The 19,748-nt window shown below is 47.6% G+C and overlaps 8 protein-coding genes across 11 annotated transcripts; 4 read left to right on the forward strand and 4 right to left on the reverse strand.

Annotated features, from left to right (window-relative positions):
* The first annotated feature begins 251 nt into the window (after positions 1-251).
* LOC128251789 (serine/threonine-protein phosphatase 5) lies at positions 252-3,256 on the forward strand. Its single transcript, XM_052978963.1, has 8 exons — positions 252-531; positions 744-985; positions 1,042-1,192; positions 1,255-1,376; positions 1,434-1,704; positions 1,769-2,219; positions 2,276-2,357; positions 2,419-3,256. Exons 1-8 carry the CDS (start codon positions 348-350, stop codon positions 2,476-2,478), a joined length of 1,563 nt encoding a protein of 520 aa, XP_052834923.1. The 5' UTR covers positions 252-347; the 3' UTR covers positions 2,479-3,256.
* LOC128251777 (TELO2-interacting protein 1 homolog) lies at positions 3,222-6,821 on the reverse strand. Its single transcript, XM_052978936.1, has 5 exons — positions 6,540-6,821; positions 5,985-6,483; positions 4,818-5,924; positions 3,693-4,762; positions 3,222-3,634 (listed from the first exon to the last, which is right to left on the reverse strand). Exons 1-5 carry the CDS (start codon positions 6,722-6,724, stop codon positions 3,253-3,255), a joined length of 3,243 nt encoding a protein of 1,080 aa, XP_052834896.1. The 5' UTR covers positions 6,725-6,821; the 3' UTR covers positions 3,222-3,252.
* Positions 6,822-6,965: 144 nt separating this feature from the next.
* Positions 6,966-8,462, reverse strand: LOC128251796 (26S proteasome regulatory subunit 6B). The gene is made up of 2 exons (XM_052978972.1): positions 7,810-8,462; positions 6,966-7,757 (listed from the first exon to the last, which is right to left on the reverse strand). The coding sequence occupies exons 1-2, from the start codon at positions 8,351-8,353 to the stop codon at positions 7,084-7,086; spliced, it is 1,218 nt and encodes a 405-aa protein (XP_052834932.1). The 5' UTR covers positions 8,354-8,462; the 3' UTR covers positions 6,966-7,083.
* Positions 8,463-8,738: 276 nt separating this feature from the next.
* On the forward strand, positions 8,739-11,568 carry LOC128251787 (probable Dol-P-Man:Man(7)GlcNAc(2)-PP-Dol alpha-1,6-mannosyltransferase). 2 transcript variants are annotated; one of them, XM_052978960.1, is made up of 6 exons: positions 8,739-9,266; positions 9,332-9,464; positions 9,523-9,696; positions 9,752-9,905; positions 9,960-10,331; positions 10,397-11,568. In XM_052978960.1, the coding sequence occupies exons 1-6, from the start codon at positions 9,141-9,143 to the stop codon at positions 11,133-11,135; spliced, it is 1,698 nt and encodes a 565-aa protein (XP_052834920.1). In that variant the 5' UTR covers positions 8,739-9,140; the 3' UTR covers positions 11,136-11,568. The 2 variants fall into 2 exon arrangements, with proteins under 2 accessions (XP_052834920.1, XP_052834921.1); XM_052978961.1 differs by lacking the exon at positions 8,739-9,266 and having other exon boundaries at positions 9,332-9,460.
* Positions 11,569-12,158: 590 nt separating this feature from the next.
* On the forward strand, positions 12,159-13,775 carry LOC128251797 (mannose-6-phosphate isomerase). Of its 3 annotated transcripts, none has more exons than XM_052978974.1 (3): positions 12,159-12,279; positions 12,412-13,043; positions 13,102-13,775. In XM_052978974.1, the coding sequence occupies exons 2-3, from the start codon at positions 12,467-12,469 to the stop codon at positions 13,704-13,706; spliced, it is 1,182 nt and encodes a 393-aa protein (XP_052834934.1). In that variant the 5' UTR covers positions 12,159-12,279; positions 12,412-12,466; the 3' UTR covers positions 13,707-13,775. The 3 variants fall into 3 exon arrangements, with proteins under 3 accessions (XP_052834934.1, XP_052834935.1, XP_052834933.1); XM_052978975.1 differs by having other exon boundaries at positions 12,182-12,342; XM_052978973.1 differs by lacking the exon at positions 12,159-12,279 and having other exon boundaries at positions 12,351-13,043.
* Positions 13,761-15,763, reverse strand: LOC128251806 (synaptosomal-associated protein 25). The gene is made up of 2 exons (XM_052978988.1): positions 15,685-15,763; positions 13,761-15,561 (listed from the first exon to the last, which is right to left on the reverse strand). Exon 2 carries the CDS (start codon positions 15,343-15,345, stop codon positions 14,707-14,709), a length of 639 nt encoding a protein of 212 aa, XP_052834948.1. The 5' UTR covers positions 15,346-15,561; positions 15,685-15,763; the 3' UTR covers positions 13,761-14,706.
* A 223-nt stretch (positions 15,764-15,986) lies between these two features.
* On the forward strand, positions 15,987-18,384 carry LOC128251786 (uncharacterized). Its single transcript, XM_052978959.1, has 4 exons — positions 15,987-16,301; positions 16,404-17,001; positions 17,057-17,914; positions 18,072-18,384. Exons 1-4 carry the CDS (start codon positions 16,269-16,271, stop codon positions 18,299-18,301), a joined length of 1,719 nt encoding a protein of 572 aa, XP_052834919.1. The 5' UTR covers positions 15,987-16,268; the 3' UTR covers positions 18,302-18,384.
* Positions 18,311-19,710, reverse strand: LOC128251801 (mediator of RNA polymerase II transcription subunit 6). The gene is made up of 4 exons (XM_052978981.1): positions 19,121-19,710; positions 18,886-19,060; positions 18,726-18,831; positions 18,311-18,671 (listed from the first exon to the last, which is right to left on the reverse strand). The coding sequence occupies exons 1-4, from the start codon at positions 19,300-19,302 to the stop codon at positions 18,385-18,387; spliced, it is 750 nt and encodes a 249-aa protein (XP_052834941.1). The 5' UTR covers positions 19,303-19,710; the 3' UTR covers positions 18,311-18,384.
* Positions 19,711-19,748: the final 38 nt, after the last annotated feature.

A 19,748-nucleotide genomic window follows, 5' to 3' on the forward strand; every position in this document is an offset into this window, starting at 1 on the left:
TATACTCACGCCCTCATCTCAAGTGTAAACCTACCTCAAAACAGCTGATAGTCGATAGCCACCCCCAAGCCTGTTATCGATTGCCCGCTCCTGCAGGGAGAGCTGAAAATTGAAGTGAACTCTTTTAAGATAGCCGAGCTTAATGCATTTCTAAGACCAAATTGTCATTGTTTCATCTACTAAGAAGCATGGCGCGCACATAATTCAAATGCTTTTATATCGATAAAATAGGCTGCGCGTTGCGCAACACTATCAGTTCATCTTGTCGTTTCCATCGTCGTTTTCCAACCCTTTGAAAATTTCAGACAGTAAATAACTTTAAGAAAATCATTTATTACAAAAAAAATATGTCTTCGTCCGAGCTGGAAATACAGAAGGCTGCTGATGGCCAGAAGGAGCAGCAGGTGCCGGCAGGCGCGGAGATTACGGGGGCCAAGGAGCCGGAGGCGGATACAAATACCAGTACGAAAGCGGATCAGGATTTTGCCGCGGCCGAGCAGTACAAAAATCAGGGAAACGCTATGCTCAAAAGTAAGTACCTCTGCCGTTCCATATGCCGTAATGCCTATGTTTATTGGACTGCGTTAATCCATAACGCTTTTCGGGACTGCACTTTCGAGTGCCTCCTTCAACCTAACCTTAAAACAAAGGCAACCTATGGCTGTGTGCGATAATTTACAAGTCTCCCGGAACTCTAGAGGTATAATTAGTACTATTACTGACCAGCCTGCCCCCTTTCACAGCCAAGGAGTTCTCCAAAGCCATCGACATGTACACCAAAGCCATAGAACTGCATCCCAACAGCGCGATATATTACGCCAATCGATCCTTGGCGCACTTGCGCCAGGAGAGCTTTGGCTATGCACTGCAGGACGGCGTGTCGGCGGTGAAGGCTGACCCCGCCTACCTCAAGGGCTACTACCGCCGGGCTGCGGCGCACATGTCCCTGGGCAAGTTCAAGCAGGCGCTCTGCGACTTTGAATTCGTGAGTATTCCCCGGCAGCCCCTTTGGTCTCCCACTGAAACACAAATGGCTTCTAGGTGGCCAAATGCCGGCCCAACGACAAGGACGCCAAGCTGAAGTTTACCGAGTGCAACAAGATCGTCAAAATGCGCGCCTTCGAGCGGGCCATTGCCGTGGACAAGCCCGAGAAGACCCTTTCCGAGATGTACAGGGACATGGAGAACATAAGTCAGTAGTGCAAGCTTCCCTACCGGATGTTAAAGCAACCTAACTGAATCCCTGTATTACAGCCATTGAGGATGACTACAAGGGCCCACAGCTGGAGGACGGCAAGGTGACCCTGAAGTTCATGAAGGAATTGATGGAGCACTACAAGGGACAGAAGCGATTGCACCGCAAATTTGCCTACAAAGTATGATTTTGACCTCGATGCGTTGAAGGCATTCAACAACGTTTAAACTCGTTTTAGATACTCTGTGAGATCGATGCTTACATGCGTGCTCAGCCCTCGCTGGTAGACATCACTGTGCCGGATGAGGAGAAGTTCACGATTTGCGGCGACATCCACGGCCAGTTCTACGACTTGATGAATATCTTCGAGATAAATGGCCTGCCCTCCGAAAAGAATCCTTATTTATTCAATGGAGATTTCGTGGACAGAGGATCCTTCTCCGTGGAATGTATATTCACATTGTTCGGCTTCAAGTTGCTATATCCTAATCACTTCTTCTTGTCACGCGGTAAGCTTTACTTACTAGTAAGATGTAAAAAAATAATACATAAACTATTTATACCTGATTGTAGGCAACCACGAGAGCATCAACATGAACCAAATGTATGGATTCACTGGCGAGGTGACAGCCAAGTACACCAGCGCCATGGCGGATATATTTACCCAAGTGTTCAACTGGCTGCCGCTGTGCCACTGCATCAACCAGAAGATCCTGGTGATGCACGGAGGGCTCTTCTCCACGGACAACGTAACCCTGGACAATATACGGCGCATCGAGCGCAATTGCCAGCCGCCCGAGGAAGGCCTAATGTGCGAGCTTCTGTGGTCCGACCCACAACTGTGGATGGGCCGAGGGCCGTCGAAGCGCGGCGTGGGCATTCAGTTCGGCCCAGACGTTACCGAGACGTTCTGCAAGAACAACAATCTGGATTACATCATTCGAAGCCACGAAGTTAAAGATATGGGCTATGAGGTTGCACACAACGGTCAATGTATAACAGTCTTCTCAGCTCCGAACTATTGGTAAGCCTACTCACTAGATTGGTAGAGCACGAGGTAAATGTGACCTTTTTTTACAGTGATACCATGGGCAACATGGGCGCATTTATTACCATAACGGGTAACAACTTGAAACCAAATTACAAATCATTCGAGGCTGTGGTAAGTACAGTGCTTTGCAATAAATCACTCCTTAAGCCCATTACAATCGCAATCTTTTCAGCCACATCCCGACGTCAAGCCCATGGCGTATGCCAACAGCCTAATGAACTGGCTGGCGTAGTCAGTTTCAGATTAAATTCAATAGCTAAACACATACTCCCACACACCACACAAATTTACAAACAGCTTCAGAACCCACAACCGCAGAGCCGCCCAGCTTGAAACGATCAAAGGAGAGGCCAAGGATTTGGAGATGCTCAATAGACTATGCACACTGCGAGCTGCTTCACTACTTAAGTACGAGTATTGCGAGTCAATAAGGCGAAGGAGGAGAGAAGGGCGTGGAAAGGATCACGATCACAAATACAGAACAGCAATCATTTTACAAATTCAGCTATATTTGATACAGAACGAAATGTTATAGTGTATAGTGGCTTTAGAAGTCGGATGCTATGTTTTATCGGTGCCAAGCATCTGCGGTTCCACTTGTAAGTGAAAATTTAAAAGAAATGTTTGTTTATGCATAGCATTTAGTTATGGCTACCAAAACATAATATACGAGTACATATATCAATTTCTACTTCAATTTTGTTTGTTCCAAACGCTTGATTTGTGTATAAAAACAGTTTTGTTCAACCCTTGCCTTGTTTATATGATAAAATGTCATTTTAATAAAACTATTCAAGTTAGATACCTCAATATTAATCCTTCAATTTTTTCAATCCAAAAACTATTGCATACTCTTCTGACATAAGTAACCACTATGTATCTGATCTGGTCAAAGTATCCGAAATTGCATAAAAAAGACACCTAGCATTAGAGCCTGTAATGTTAATCGAGTGAACAGAAATCAGAATAGAGCAATTGTGAAATAATAAAAACGGTCTGTTCTTTATTAATCAAGGTCGTGTCCATTAGCTATGCTGAAGCCCATTACTCCGAAGATGTGGGTAACATTAGTCTGGTAGTCTTTGAGATGGGCCCTCTGCAAGAGCGTCACATAGACGAAGGGTCCATTGTAGGCAACCAATTGAAGAAAGAACTCTCTGGCCGGCGTCTGAAGCTGTGGTGGCTGTACCGACGATAGGTAGAGCGCCACGGTGGTCATCAGGTCGTGCAGATGTTTTCCCTCTATCTGCAGGCCGAGTATAAAGTCGGCTAGACTTTGGAGCAGCTTCAGCTGAAGTTTGTACTCCTGCGTCTGGACTTGAGGGATTTCCATGCTGCTGTGCTGGCTAGCCGCTTTCAAGAAGTGCTTCAATTGAGGTATCACATCGCTGAAAGACCCAACGTTACAATGAAGATGCTGCAGTTCATCGTTCAAAAAGCACTTACCTAAGACTTCGTTTCAGTATAAAATCCTTGGCATGAACGCCCAACAAGTGCAGCAAGGTGAAGCAACGATTGAGCACCAGTGCGTCCTTCTGCCGAAACTTCTCTACGAGCGGCTGCCACACCAGGTGCACCAATGGCAGCAGCTCGTTCTCATAGTCCGCCAGCAGTGGCAGTCCACTGGAGAAGCATTCGAGGGCTGCAATCTGTTGCGCCTGATCCGCGGTGGAAATGAACTTTATTACCTGTCCCAGGATATCCTTTACCATTTCGACATGGCGCGGGAGAACAGGCTTCGTGGGTTGTGGTTCCGTGTCATCTGCATCTTCTGCCTCATTTTTCGCAGGCTCCTCGGTCATGTCGGCGTCGCCATTTAGGTCCTCCAACAGCTGCGGCCTGTTCAGCACACTTATCCATGTGCTTAGGACACTGTGCTCCTCATCCACTTGCATTGCCAGCTCTGAATTAACCTCGGCTGCTGCATCAACTTGCCAAAGGGAAACATGATTGAGGAATGCTTTAAAGACGCGCAGATAGGAGTGCACATTGGTCGACTGGTGCGACTTGGAGCACTCCTCACGTATGGTATGGAATAAGCTGTCCAGGTGCGGCACATTGCCCCTGGTGCTGTACTGCAGCACCACGGTGAGAATGTCCACTGCGGCGGTGCTATCCGGCGATCGTTTAAGCAATGCGTTCAGGTGGAAAGTGATGTAGTCAGTGGAGCACTCGATGAAGTGCGAGGGTTCCGCATATCTTAGAGCTAGCTGCATCGAAACGAACGCAAAACTGGCCGCCTGGTGTACAATAGTGTTACTGCTAGCCACTTTGAGAAGTACTTTGTGCAGACTCAGAAATATGTGTCTGTCGAAGGTGTCGCCAATGAACCTGGCACAGTGGCCCACTGCGTCCAAAATGAAACAGGTGTGCAGTACATTGAACTGGGCGTCTGCAATGGTCACTCGACTGCCAACCACTTCCGCCTGCTCGTCATCGGAATCGCAGTCCTGGGTGCGAACCTCTACTGCCGACGAATAGAGCCCAGGAGTACGTTCCTCAAACCAATGAGTGGGCTAAAAAAAAAAATTTGCTATAGAACTTTTCTCAATTTGGGTAACTCAATCTTACCTTGTGGACCTTGAGGCGCCAAGCTGCGTCCGGCTGAAGGGCTAGGTTCCAGTGCTCGTCGCGAAGGATCTGGTCAAGAAAGAGATTAGCAAGCACCAACCGACTTTCGCGGGCCTTTTTCTCCGGCGGCGTAACCATCAAAGTTAAAAGCAGAATACACTCGTTTATGGACGAGGACCTTTGCTGAATGAGCTCTTGACAGTGATCAAAAATAAGTCGGTTTAGAGCAGGCTGAGCACCCAAAAGGGCTCCAATATCGTATAGGATGCCCACTGTGCGCTTTGAGGCCAGATGCTTAAACTGCCGCCAAGGCAGCTTGGCCAGCTCGGCAGCCAGGGCTTTGGAATCTCCCTCTCGGATGCGACGAAGAGAGTACTCCTCGTTGAGAAGATCCCTGGTGGATCGCTGGTCGAGAGCTGACAGCAGACAGGTCACGAACATCTCCAAGTTCTTGGGCACCAGCAGCAGAAGCTGGAGCTTGTCGGCATTGACGTTGCGCAGAAATCCCTTGAAGAAAAGTAGCTCGGCGAACTGTTCGTTGTCCTCGCAGCGGTGCAGGATGCGCGGCCATTTGTTGAGGTGCGCGTCCAGCAGCATCTCTGCATTCTCATCGAATATGCCCTGGCTGCTGGGCTGCTGTTGCAGCAGAAGAAGAGTGTCCCTGCAGCGCTGGGCAATCTTTTCATTCTCGTCCTCCGACAGGGCCAACACGCTCTCCAGTACGTGGACAAAATTGCTCCTCAGATTGTGGGCACAGTGCTTGAGCAGCAGGCAACACATGTCGGAGTAGTTTTCCCGTACCCTCAGGGCGGTGTGGGCCCGCAGAATGCTCGTCTCTACAAAGATGGGTCGGAGACGTCTCGAAGTGGCCGCCACCCATTTGACCGATCGCAGCTCTGTTTGCATTTGATGTAGGCGCTCCTCAGTCTGTTCACTGGTGGACTTTCTGTTGCCGAAAAAGGCGAAATCATTTTGCTCACCCAGACTATCCTTGCAGCTATTGAATAGCTTTCGAAAAGCATCCACATCGTAGCGCATTTTCATGAACTCATCAGTGGTTTCTTCGAACATGATGCAGATGATGCGTCCCAGGGCTTGAATGGCCATCTAAGCATAATAATATTATAACTTTAAATGATTGTCTCGGGGGGTTTTGAGTTGACTCACCGATTTAATGGTTTCGCCGACCGTTTCGTCTTTCATGGTTGTTTTGAACAGTACGATAAGGACCTTGGGTAGGAAAATGAATATGGTGTTGGCCACCTGACTGCGCAGCACCACATCCACGTGATCGGCTTCGTCATGGACGTAGAATACCAGCATTAGGCACTGGATGGCTGCCTGGACAAGCTTTCGGTACTTTTCCTGCTCTATGATCTCCAGGAGCAAGATCAGTATCTGGCCAATCATCATCGCAGTCTCCTTGGTGTAGAATGACTCCACCACATCGGTGGTGGAGCGACGCAGTGCCTCAAATATGCACTGAATGGCGGCCAGTTTAATTTCCTCAGAGAGATTTGGTCGCATGACGGCTGCCTTAGAGTCGCGTACCTGCTGCAGAGCCACCACCAGGATGGAGCGCAGGCCCTTTTCATCCACCAGGTAAGTTTGGGACACAATTCTGCTCAGGCAGTTCAACAGGCTGGTGCGCAGCTCCTGGCTCTCCCTGTTATAAACACTGTAATCTGAGCAGGGAATATCAAGTGGAGGGAGGTCTCTTACCCGGTCAACTCATCCAGTTTGAGCACCAGAGGCACCACCGTTTGCACCTGGTAAATGCGCATTTCCCCAAAGTTGAATCCCTCGATTTCGCGCTCCACCAAAGACAAAGTATCCTTGCTGGGTGCCTTCATGAAACCCTCCACAGCAGGCTTTATCTTCGTCACGTACCGCTCCAGATGCATCATCTTGGCAGCCGGCAATCAATATCCAAAAAGAATCCAAATAACGCCGAATCGAAACCCGGCAAAATCCGCAAAGGAATTTTTTTGAACCAACAGCTGTTCTGAGCAGTCACATGTAACGCGCGCAATCGCACCCTACCACCCCACCACCCCCTACCGCTATCGAAAACTATCGGTTTTTTAGAATTGCGCGCCAAACAGACAAAACATTTAAATATTTGTTTTACAAAGTTCTAGTCGTGTTTTTATTTTTCGTTTAGATTTTACCCGATTATTGTTTAACGCCTTGCAATACTTTTACAACCTGTAATCGAGATGCATAACGGCGATGTAAAGCGTTAAGATTATCATGGTTAAATTATTTAACTATAGAACTCATATTGAGCTTCTTCCTTGCGCACGCTAGTCTTGTAGCCCTTCTCAAAGTCCTTGGCATTGACCACATAGCGATTTTCACGCACCGCATGCATTCCCGCCTCCTGACAAATGGCATTAATGTCGGCATTGGAGATCTTGTCCGGGCGCGCTATTAAGTCCTCCAGATCAACATCCTCGCCCACATTCATTTTCGAGGTGATTGTGGTGAACACCAGTCGCTTTTGGCGACGATCCGGCAGTGGAAATTCTATCTTGCGATCTAGGCGCCCGGGACGCAAGAGGGCAGGATCCAAGGTATCAGCGCGATTGGTGGCCATGATGACCTTAATGTTGGCGGTCTCGTCGAAGCCGTCCATCTGGTTGAGCAGTTCCAACAGGATGCGCTGAACCTCACGATCCGCCCCAGTCTGGGCATCGAAGCGCTTTGTGGCAATCGCGTCGATTTCGTCGATAAAGATGACCGAAGGAGAATTCTGCTTGGCCAGGCGGAAGAGATCCCGCACCATGCGCGGTCCCTCGCCCAGGTACTTCTGGACGAACTCGGAGCCCACGACGCGGATGAAGGAGGCAGTGGTGTGATGGGCCACCGCCTTGGCCAGCATGGTCTTACCGCATCCAGGAGGACCAAAGAGGAGCACCCCACGCGGCGGATCAATACCTGAAAGCGCTCCTGATTAGTCAGGTGCTCTATAAATATGGGATTAACATACCAATTTGCTTGTACAGCTGGGCGTGGGTCAGAGGTAGCTCTACGGCCTCACGAATCTCCTGCTTCTGCATGTCCAGACCACCGATGTCCGAATAGTTGACATCGGGTCTCTCTTCAGGCGACAACATCGATATGGTGCTATCAGCCTCCGGCGGCACCAGGTCCACCAGGCAGTTACTCTGCTTATGGAGCGCCACCGACGAGGATGGCTTCAGCTGCTCCCTGTCAAGGGTGGACAGGACGCGCACGTAGTAATTGGAGCCCGTGGTGGAGGCCACTATGCCATTATTCTCGTCCACCGCCTCCAGAAACTGGCCAATGACTAGAGGAACGGCCTTTATGCGCTCCACCTCCTCCTGGGCGTGTATGTACTCCTTCTTCAAGTTGCGCTGCTCATCCTTGATGTAATCCTCCTGCACCTGGATGAGCTCCAGCTCCATTTGGAGCTTCTTGTAAAGCACATACAGATCATGGGGCTCTAGACCCTCATATTTCTGCAAGGTCTGCTGATGGAACAGAGCAATTTCCTCTTTTAACAGGCGCATTTTTCTCAAATCGCTACAAAGGTTTGGAAAAAGGAGAATAACTTGAATTTTCAAAAGCTAAATCAGGGTGGAGTTGGTGAACTATCGATAACAGTTAACTAGTGCTGCGTATGGCAAAAGTTGAGAAGGCTATGTGACAAAGGCGTAGTTTAAATACATTTTAAGGGGATACTGATTATATAAACTGTATAAGGTTTTGTATTAATAAAATGCTCCGTATCAATGGTGGTTTACTATTAAAATGCGCTTAAAATTATAATTTTTATAACCATCTGTATGCAGATAATGTTTCAACATAAAAAAACCGTTTCCACAATTAGTCAAAAGGGGCTATAGCCCTACATTACCCACTTATGTTTGCGTTGCAATGTGAACGGCAATCAGCTGTTGAACGGACCTGTTGTTTTTTCTTGCTCTTGCTTTTGTTGTGGTTGCTTTTCTGTTTCCGATCCGACGTGGAACGATCTATTTATATATCTATTTTGGTTTATTTTGGAACCACATATTCTGTTCGGCGTAGGACATATATATGCTTAAACTTTGGCACTTTCTGTGAGACTCTTAAACGTTTCTTCAAAGAAAGGCTGCGGAATACCAACGTTGTGCAACGCCGGCTGGGATTAGAGATTTGATAATAGATTGCATCGACCAGACAGGATATATATATTTTCGACAGCCAAGAACATATAGAAAAAGGTGTCAAAAAAGAAATGGCCATTATGTAACGGCCCGATTACTGCTCCAGCATCTTTAGTACACTAGCGACACCCAAAGACCGGACATCACCATGGACACCCTGGTGTTTCTGACGGCGGCAGCCCATCTGGTCTACACGCCTTTTACGAAAGTGGAGGAGAGCTTCAATCTGCAGGCCATGCACGACATTCTGTATCTGCGCAACAACTTTACGCAGGTATGCTGGATGAATTCCCCTAATCTCATGCCAATTCCCTAATCCCATCTCTCCTTTCTCTTTAGTACGATCACCATGATTATCCGGGCGTGGTGCCACGCACCTTCATCGGACCGCTGTTGGTGTCCATGATCTCCGCCCCGTTCGTCCTCCTCTTTGAGACTCTGAACATCAACAAGTTCTGGGCCCAATATGTAGGTAAAAGCAGCTTTTTAACTGCAAAGTCGCCAGTACTAAAACCAACTTGATTTTAAAGTGCGCCTTGTCCTGGCTGGAGCCATCTCCGTGGCCTGGAATAAGCTGCGGCAGGCGGTGACCAAGATTTACGGCGTAGAGGTGCGCCTGTGGTTCACCGCTATCACCATTACGCAGTTCCACTTCATGTTCTACATGACAAGGCCACTGCCCAACATATTTGCCCTTCCCATAGGTAAGTGTGAGCGGTGACTTTTGAATTCAATATAATAAAACATGGATATTTGTAGTGCTCTTTGCCATTGCCTATTGGCTGCGCGACCAGCACAAGCCATTCATCATCTGCTCCGGCATAGCTATCCTCGTCTTTCGATCCGAATTGGCTCTATTTTTGGGTCTCTTGCTGGTAATGAGCCTGCTACAGCGCAAAATCTCCATTGATGGGTGAGGTGATCGATCTTTTTTTTTACTATTTAATACTAATTGGTTTATTAATAGGCTGCTGAAGTTTGTGCTGCCAGCAGGGGTTTGCATTTTGGCCGCCACAGTGCTGGTGGACTCTTTCTTCTGGCGCCGACTGCTCTGGCCCGAGGGCGAGGTGCTGTGGTACAACACCATCCTCAACAAGAGCTCTAACTGGGGCACGTCGCCTTTTCTGTGGTACTTTTACTCGGCTCTGCCACGGGCCATGGGCGCATCGTTGGTGTTTGTGCCCATCGGTGTTACTCTGGAGCCACGTGTTCGACCACTGGCTCTGTCAGCCCTGCTCTTTGTCCTGCTCTACTCCGTTCTGCCCCACAAGGAGCTGAGGTTCATCATCTACGTGTTTCCAGTGCTTAACATTGCCGCAGCTTGCGCCTGCCAGCGCATGTAAGTGCAACATGGTTTACTCATCAGTGGGTTAATACTATTAAGTGATATATTCCTTCTTTTAGTTGGATGAACAGCGCAAAGTCGAACTGGCATAGCTTCCTGGCACTTGGCTGCGGAGCTCATCTCCTGTTAAATGTCTTCATGACGGTCTTTCTGCTTGTTATTTCGGGCACTAATTATCCGGGCGGAGCTGCTCTTTCCCGCTTGCATCGCTTGGAGGCAGGCTCTCCGAACGTCTCCGTGCATATTTCCAATTTGGCCGCCCAGAGCGGGGTATCGCGGTTCATGGAAATACACGATGAGTGGACATACAGCAAAGACGAGTCCATGAACTATACTAAAGCAGATTTGGAGATGTTCACCCACCTTTTGGTGGAGGCCAAAAACAAGCAGAACACGGATCTGTGGGCATCGCTTCAAAACCAGTTTGATACTCTGGAGTTCGTAGACTGTTTTAACAGTATTGGCATCCAATACAACTCATTGCTGCCGGTGCGAATTAAAACAAAGCCATGCATTGGAATTCTCAAAAAGCGGTTGGTTCCTACCAAGGAAAAGCCAAAAATAAAAGAAAAAAAGACGAAACCTACACCACCTGCAGTTGAGAAAGTAACTCCTTTGTCACCGGTTGAAGATGTTCCAACGAAAAGAGAGGAACCGAAGATTAAACCGAACTTTCAAGTGGATCTAGATGACGACGATGGCATTGTGGCGACTGTGGAAGAGATGTCTTTAGAGCTAGACACGATAATTAACCTGAAGCTGAGGTGGAAGCTATTGAGACGACCGCCAAGGAAATAAATTTCCAGGAGCTGCGAAGCCTCGCCATGGGTCAAGCGAACAAAAAATCGCGAGCAGCCACCAAGATGAAAATACGAAACATTATCGAGCAGCACTACCGCGCCAAGGGAAAGCAAATCGAAACCGACTCCGCTGAGCAGACTCCAAAAACCCCAGTGGCCCCTAGTGGAAGATCAGGAACACGCCAGTCCGTGAAGTCTATTATTAAGCAGGAGAAGATTAAGGAAATGATCGAGCAAATCGCAACAATGGACCTCACACGCATCTGCGATTTGGAAAAAACATCGACCAAGGACTGTTTGAAACAGGTCATTGACAAAATAGATGATGGCGAGGTCTTGAAACCCAAATAACAAGGCTTAACCAATTTTGAAGTGTTTCTAAGAACTGTTTGTAATAAAAAATTTTTTAATAAATGACACATGTTTTCTTATTCGAAGATTCTTACAATTATTTAAAACGAGAAAGAAAATTCGAAGTGTTTACTTGAAAAATAAAATATTCTATAGAACGACTATATTTCCATATTAATGCATACATTTTGAAAACAATGAGGCTATGTCGGTTTTCACCGAATTTTCGATTGTTCTTATAGCTGATATGATATCCTCTTCCAATTTTTAAAAAATATATAAACAATAGTTCTGAAGTAATAAACTATCTTTTAAATATTTTTAATATTTTTCCGATTGTTCCTATTATTTAAAAAAAAATCTAGTATTTCGAAAATTATAAAAATATTTATATTAATAGCCATTTAATAATATTTTGAAAGAGCCGCCAATTGAAATCAACTTTTGAGTCACTAAGCGTTCACGATCTAATTGATATGCTCGTTATTAGAATGTGATCGATGCAAATATATATGAACACTAATAGGACTTCAATTAAAATCTATTTCTTAAGCCTAGTGCTTATTTTTATTTATCAAACAAAACTTTTTAATTAAATATATACCTATTTTAATACTTCGATATATATTTCGAATGTTTAAAAAACAAATTCCTTCGTGACTCGTGACTACGCATTTCGGCACATCACTAGCATGAACGCGACATTTAAATTAATAGTAGTGGAAACACCCCATTTTTTGGCAGCCAAATCCAAATTAAAAATTCCCAGAAGCTGTTATCTATTTAATAAGGTGTGATAAGCCGGCAATTAAAGATTGCGCCGCATGCGCATCACCCAAAACGTCTGCAGTCGTGTACTTGCACAGCAAACCTCCCACGCACTCACAACCACCCACAATCATATGTTTTCTTATCACCTTCAGGTTGACCTCCGCCTCAGTCGAACCACGGAATTTGGAAAGAAAACAGTGCGCTGCCATGGAACTGACTGGATGGGTTAAGAACTACGACTGGGGTCGCAGGGGCATCAACTCCGCCGTGGCCCAGCTGGCCATGGCCAACGATCCGGACTTCCGGCTGGACGAGGAGGAGACCTACGCGGAGATGTGGATGGGCACCCATGTGTGCGGCGTGTCCGTGGTCAAGGAAACCGGCGAGACCCTGGACCGGGTACTGAAGCAGGATCTGTCGTACCTGTTCAAGGTGCTGAGCATCAACAAGGCGCTCAGCATCCAGGTGCATCCGAACAAGTGTGAGGCGGAGCGACTGCACAAGGAGCGCCCGGAAATCTATAGGGATCCCAACCACAAGCCGGAACTGGCCATTGCCCTGACACCTTTTCTGGCTCTGGTGGGATTCATGCCGGCCAAGGACATCAGGGACTACATAGACGAGTTCCAGCCACTCAGCAAACTGATTGGCAAGGAGGCCGTGGACCAGCTTCACGACGCACCCAATGGTGAGAGCATTAAGCTGTGCTACGAGAAGCTGATGAAGACGGAGGAGGCGGCCATAGCCAAGTGCATCAATGACATAGCCAAGGATTACCAGAAGGGTGAGGATATCTAGTTTGTAATTGGTAAAAAGGCCTCTTAAACGATCTTTACTAACAGAACTGAAGTCCAACGATTTGCTGGAGGTGTTCACGAACGTGAACAGGGATTTTCCCGGCGATGTGGGTGTGCTGTCACTGTTTTTCCTTAACCTGATCCGCCTGAAACCCGGACAGGCCATCTACCTGGGCGCCAACGAGATCCACGCCTACCTGGACGGCGATTGCGTGGAGTGCATGGCATGCTCGGACAATGTGATACGCGCCGGACTCACTCCCAAGTACAAGGACGTGGACCAGCTGCTGAACTCTGTGATCTTCGAGAGCAACCGCAAGGAGTTCATCCCCTACCGCGTCGATGAGCAGGTCCAGGTGTATATTCCGCCAGTGTCCGATTTTGCCGTGATTAATGTGAACATTGATCACACTCTGGAATCGTACAAACTGGAAATCCAAGCCTTCGGCTCTATACTGATAGTCCTGAAGGGATCCCGCACCCTTAAGCTGAAAACCAAGGAGGGAGTCAAGGAGATCGTGGTCACACGTGGCAGCATTGTGTACATTCCCGCCGAGGCAGCTCCGGAAATCGAGTTCGCCCAGGCCGAAGATTGCGACGAAGACTTCAGCGGCTACATAGCAACGAGCAACTACTTTCGAGCGGCCTAAAATTCTCAGTTAATCTTAATCTTTTTTAAAGTGCAATAAATCCATAAACACTGGTTGCTGGTGAATTAATTTATTTTCAAATAATTGCAATTTAAGAGCTAATAATGTAAGCTAAAGTGGCAATAGTAGCGATAAATAAGTTATCTAATCAATTGGCTATACTCGTCCGTAATACATAGATATAATAGTTAACGAGAAATATCTTGCGCACAAACAGGTAGTTTCCTAAATATTTGGGATTATTGCAATCAACAATTTCATTTACTTAGGCTACAGCTACGAAACTCGTTCGGTTACGTTCACTGGGGATTAAGTATTAAATTTATATATACGAAGCAAGAGGTTCGAGTGCAAATCTAGAGTAATTCAATAGAATCGGTGCTTGGACTGTTGGGCTTACGAAATGCCCGATTACATGGCCTACTTAAAAAGGGTTAACAATGGAGAACATAAAATTGGCTACGATATGATACCGCCCGTCTTTGTTTAGCTTTCGGTGCCCGGGGGTTGCGGTGGTTCTACGAATTGTAAATACATCAATTCACGTATATATCCATCTCAGCAGTTGCTTGGTTTGATTTCACAAAGTTCGGTAAAATGCTCAAAAAGTTTGTACCAAAAACGGAGTACATCATACGGTAAATCTCATAATAAAATTGTTTCCGGCAACTTGTGGTTGCCATTTGTACACGAGTGTAGTAATAGTAAGTAGTTAGCATGTTGGTTTGCATATACGTATATATGTAGTTGTAGAAAGTAGTTAGCTCATCCGGCTGGTGGTGCTTGTAAGTAGATGGGTCAGTTACGTTTGCGTCTGCCAGGAGTAGTTGCTGGTGGCTACTTGTATATGTATATAATATATGGTATTTGGTATAAATAACGTAATACCACTTGCTACGGTTTGTGCCCACAACATTGGTTTGTTCCCCTAACATGATAGAAGTGGAGGTGACTGGCTATCGTGTTCGCTATTGGCTCGGGACGTGTCCTTTGTGCATATTTAACTCTTGAGCAGGTTGTTGGCGCGCTTGTTGACGCCGTCCATGCGAATGTTGTTGGCATCGCCCTTGGCGTTGATGCGATCCACCTGCTTGTTCTGGTTCTCCAGCTCGGAGCCCATGTCCAGGGCCATGTTGCGCAGGTTGCCCAGCATGGAATTGACCTGTCCAAGGTTCTCGTCCATCTCGTCCTCGCGTGCATCGTTCGTAATCCTGGCCACATAGCCAGACTGCGGGGGAGCACCCATGCCGCCGCGTTCCCGCTCGTCGATGACCCGCTGCGGCTGGCTGGCCACGATCTTGCCATCGTCGTTGGCCTTCCAGGCGCTCTCCCCGTCGTCCTTGATGTTCACCTTCTTCCAGGGCAGCACGCAGATGCCGCAGCACTTCTCCATGCCGCTGAGATTCTTCTCCGCCTCCCGCATGTCCGCGTTGATCCGGTCCATGCCCTCCTCAATGCGGTCCAACTGCTCGCCCTGGTCGTCCAAGGCCACCAGGGTGCGGATGCCCGCCTCCTTGCTCTCGTCCATCAAGCTGAGCATCCGCCGCGTGCTCTCCAGGGACTCATCCGCCACCTGGCCGGACTTGAACTGCAGCTCCTGCAGCTCTGTGCGGGGTTCGGCATTCTCCACGGCGGCCATTTCCGGACTATGTGATGAGATAGATGACTTGTGCAGTTAGCAAGTGGTTGCGAGGCAAGACGTTCGTCTTGTTGTGTTTTTGGGTGGGGAAATCTGGCCAGTGACTCACAGTCGCAAAGAGTGATGTGATGCGACCTTTTGAGATGATTCAGGTGTGACTACGGTGGATATGTACTTGGGGCGGGGTTAAGCTCGTTTGTGCTCGCTAAATAGGAACTAAATTCACGAGTTTTATTAATTGCTTTGCAAAAAATCGGATTTTTCACACACAACACAATGCCAATTTGTATACATATGAGAACTAGAGTGACCGTGGTGGGGCGATGCGTGTAGGCATACCTTGAGTGCAGACCCTGGCAGCCCTGTTTGCCGGCTGTCGTAAGTTTAATTTTTTTTATTTGAGGTCTTTGTTAAATAATTATTAAATATTATTTATTTTAATTACCATACTTATGTTAGGTTCAAATAAAGTTAAAGGTTTTCCATGCTTAAAATTTACAACGCATAACAGTGTGACCAACAACTTAAGGTCGACCATAGACTTAAGCCGTGGTTTAAGCCTGTGCTAAAACTTATATTGGCATTTATTTTTAAAAATTTATTTGATCAAGTTACTGAGTCCGCAATTGTTAAATAAGCCGACTTCAAATAATTTAAGTTTTAACTAAGCACCATAGCTTTTTGTTCAGTAATTTAGTATATAACGTTTTTTTATATATCGAGGCCACCAATTTTTCTTTCGGCGCCATTGCGATCTACATTGCGCGCGCAGTGTTGAAAAGTGTGTTTGAAATATTAACGCTTTGTTTTTTTCTGGTACAGCGTCGGTTTTCAGCTGCTCCTTTACCAAATTCTATTATAAACTGCCAGTTTAGTTCTTATTAACGTTCGCGTGGCCAATTAGGCAGATAATATAAGCAGTTATGGACGATTCGCGCAGATCGATGGCGGGAAAGGCAAGTATAATGAGGTTTCGGTCCGTTTCCCAGGAATGGATTTGACTGGATCGACAGTACTAACACCGTTGATCGTAATAACACACCTTGATCCCCCTGCAGATCGATTCCCGCCGCTCGTCAATGGCGACCAACGATGAGAGCGTTACAATGTACCTCTCCTTTGACGCGGACGACACTCTGTCCAGCAAGTGGCAATCTGCAATGGTCACACAGAGCAGCCAGTACTTGGAGGTCCACAACAGCAAGCTGGAGGCCAACGTGGAAAAGGTTTCGGAAGACCATGATCTCAGGCGCTCCGTCCTGAAGGATCTGCAGCAGCTGGCCATTGGCGAACCGGACCAAAGCTCTCCACTTCGCCCATTTGACAAGAGTATACTCAACCTGCACAACGCCTTGTGCTCCACTCCCTCTAAGGACAAACCTGGGGCCGACTCCGTTCCACAGATTATGACCATGGACCTGACTAATGTGGACGACAAGGAGAACACCCAGCCGGGTGAAGATAACCATACTGGCGGCGAAAACTCAACGCTGTCCAGTTCCGTGGACTTGACCGCCAACACGGTGAAGGCCAACACCCTGAAGACCGAGGACGCCACCATGGATGATGTCTCAATGCAGGATACCCCCAAGCCCCAGGCTTCAAGCCAAGTCTATCCTTTGAGTGCCAACGTGGTTCTGGAGAACATAACTGAAGGTGAGTTTTATACCCTTAAAAGAGTGAACCGATCCTAACCGTATTTGCTTTGCAGTGTCCAATGAAGGAGTGTCCATGCTGGCCTCGCCAACTGAAAAGGAGGTGCCCCAGGTCACAGAGGTGGTAAACGAAGTCACGGAGCTAATTGCCAAAGCATTGAAAATCTCCACCGACTCTGTCAAGCCATCTTCTTCAAAATCAAAAGTAGAGGTGGGCAAAAAGAGGCAGTCCATGTGTTCCACCTATTCGGGCGCCTTGCCACGCCCGCGACGCTCGTTTCTGCCTACCACCAGTGCCGAAACCCGCACATACTCATTCAAGCAGCGCATGTCGGTTGTGGTCAAGACCACGCTTAACAGTCCAGCCCGCAAGCTGAGTGCGGGCGGCGGCTTGGCAGTGAACCGCCGCAGCTGTTTGCCAGTGTCCAAGCTTACAAAGGCTACCAACCGCAAGTCGCTCGCTGTCACCAGCAGCCGTTCGCCCCAGAAGATCACACCCAAGCTGGCCAAACCTCCGGCCAAAAGCATTCCAGACTCTGTATTTAACTGCAAGTCTTGCGGAACCACCTTTCGCTTAAAGTCACTACTGGATATGCATATGCGTGTGCACGACTTGGTGGACAACGGACCCAAGACGCTGAAGCGTCTGAATACCAATCCAGCTGGGGCGGGCGTCTCCAAGAACCGCTGCAAGTTTTGCGACAAGAACTTCGCCTTGGAGCGCGCCCTGCACATTCACTTGATGCAAAACTGCGACAAGATCCCGCCGGCAGAGAAGCGCAAGCTGCAGTTCACCGAACTGAACCACGAGAAGAAGGCCCAGCTGCCCAAGATCGGTGCCACCAGTGTTGTTCCCGCACCAGTGCCTGTGCCGCAGAAGCCCCAGCACCGCATGAGCACGATACCGAGAATGGGTAATATTTTCTACTATGCAGTATGCACATCAGTTAATAAGGGATACCATTGAGTTTAATCAAAATATAATTTAGTTGGACAAAACTCTGTTCCCTTAACTGGTGCTTAATAAAATTTCTTGCAAGGCCTTATTAGTAACCTAATTTGTTTTCACAGCTTCCTCGAAAATGGCCCAGCCCATGGCCCCGCCGTCCGTAAAGAAGGTTCCCAAGAATGTGGCGCATGCCGGCGTTTACCGTACTCCCACTAAGTCTGTGCCCTGCCACATCTGTAAGCAGTCCTTCAAAAGCATACTCGAGTTCACCAACCACAGCCTGACTGTGCATGCAAAGAGCCAGCCGCAGGAGGTGATCGGCGGAGAGGACGCACAGAGTGCCAAGGATTAAATCAAATGATTCGTGTGTAGCCTAGTCTAGGTCTAAGTTTAATGTAATTTAATCTCTCCCAGTTTAAATGCACATTAACATTATCACTTGGTTTTCTTTTCGGGCGGTGGCTTCATGTCCACACCCTCTGTTTTGATGTCCAGGGGTCCTGTGGCATTGTTCATTTCAGAGGCGTTTCCTGCTGCGTTCAACTCATCGCCCGCTGGCAGGGGCTGCTGGAGATTCTGCAGCATCGGCGGTATGGGCGGAGGAAATTTTCGCAATAGTTCGGCCAACAGCATGTCCACCCGCTGCTTCTGGAACAAAGTTCCACTGTTTTCATCCTTCGCCGAGTTGGCGTCCTTCTTGTCCGACTTGGATTTGTCAGATACTGCAGGCATAGCAATTGATTAGAATATTTTTTAAGAACTAGCGATTTACATACAAACTTTGTTGGAGGAAAAGTCCCAGGTGTAGCCCTTGTTGGGATGATAGCGGGCATAGCTGCTGGCTTCTTCGAAGGCGGATTGCAGATTCACCACGGTGTTGAGCTGGAAACGAAACGATTACTAAGATAGCTCAATTATGCATGCTTGTACACTTACGATTCGGGCATTTATGACGTTGGCCAGATCGGGCGCCTTGTAGACGGTGCCTCCGATAATGTAGTAGTCGGCTATGGGAGTGGCCTCGGAGGGATTGTGACGGTGCTGCTTGCGGATCACATAGAGAATAGGCTCAGCGACATGCAGCAGGATGTACTCCAGGCCGATCATGTTGCTGGGGGGGAAATATGGATTAGTTTTTAATTTGTTAGATGACAATGGCAAATTGACCTACTGCAGGTGCTCCGGGCCTAGGCGCTGCATCCGAACGGTCTCGTTGTTGCACATGTGGTCGTAGAAGGGATTCGACTTTCGGCAGAAGTAGTCCATGACGCTCTGCGGGCTCAGGGTGGCCATCATCTGGGTGTCGTGCCAGGAGAGGCGCAGATGGTCGTTTGTCATCTGTCGGCTGGCCATTGTGTTGTGAATGCACGTGCTCTTTATTGGGTTGTGGATATGGGAAGTGGCTAATATGTATTCTCGTTTGGCAATGACAGTGGCTAATTTCTGGGTCAATGACGCTGAGAGCTCTTCTTTCCTATTCCTATTCCTAACCGATCGCTTTGTTTACAAGCTATTTTCGGCCGCACGCTGCCAATTGGAAGCTGTCGGTGGCACTTTTTTGATTTATTTGTTGTGTAATAATTAATTTAACAGGCTGTGGCGTACGCTGCTCCCGCTCAACAAACTCCAGAATAATACTGTAAGTACTTGGCCGATTTGTTGTCCTTTGTAGTGTACATTTATTGTGTTTTCTTTTGGTGTTTTTGCCTGGCGCTCGTTAAAAAAACCATTTTGTTGTTATTTTCGCTTGGTCAACTGCGCGCGGCTTGCAGCACTGTTCCGCTAGCTTGCCAACACTG

Source organism: Drosophila gunungcola, chromosome 3R, assembly GCF_025200985.1.
Source record: "Drosophila gunungcola strain Sukarami chromosome 3R, Dgunungcola_SK_2, whole genome shotgun sequence".
Taxonomy (NCBI): Eukaryota; Metazoa; Arthropoda; class Insecta; order Diptera; family Drosophilidae; genus Drosophila; species Drosophila gunungcola.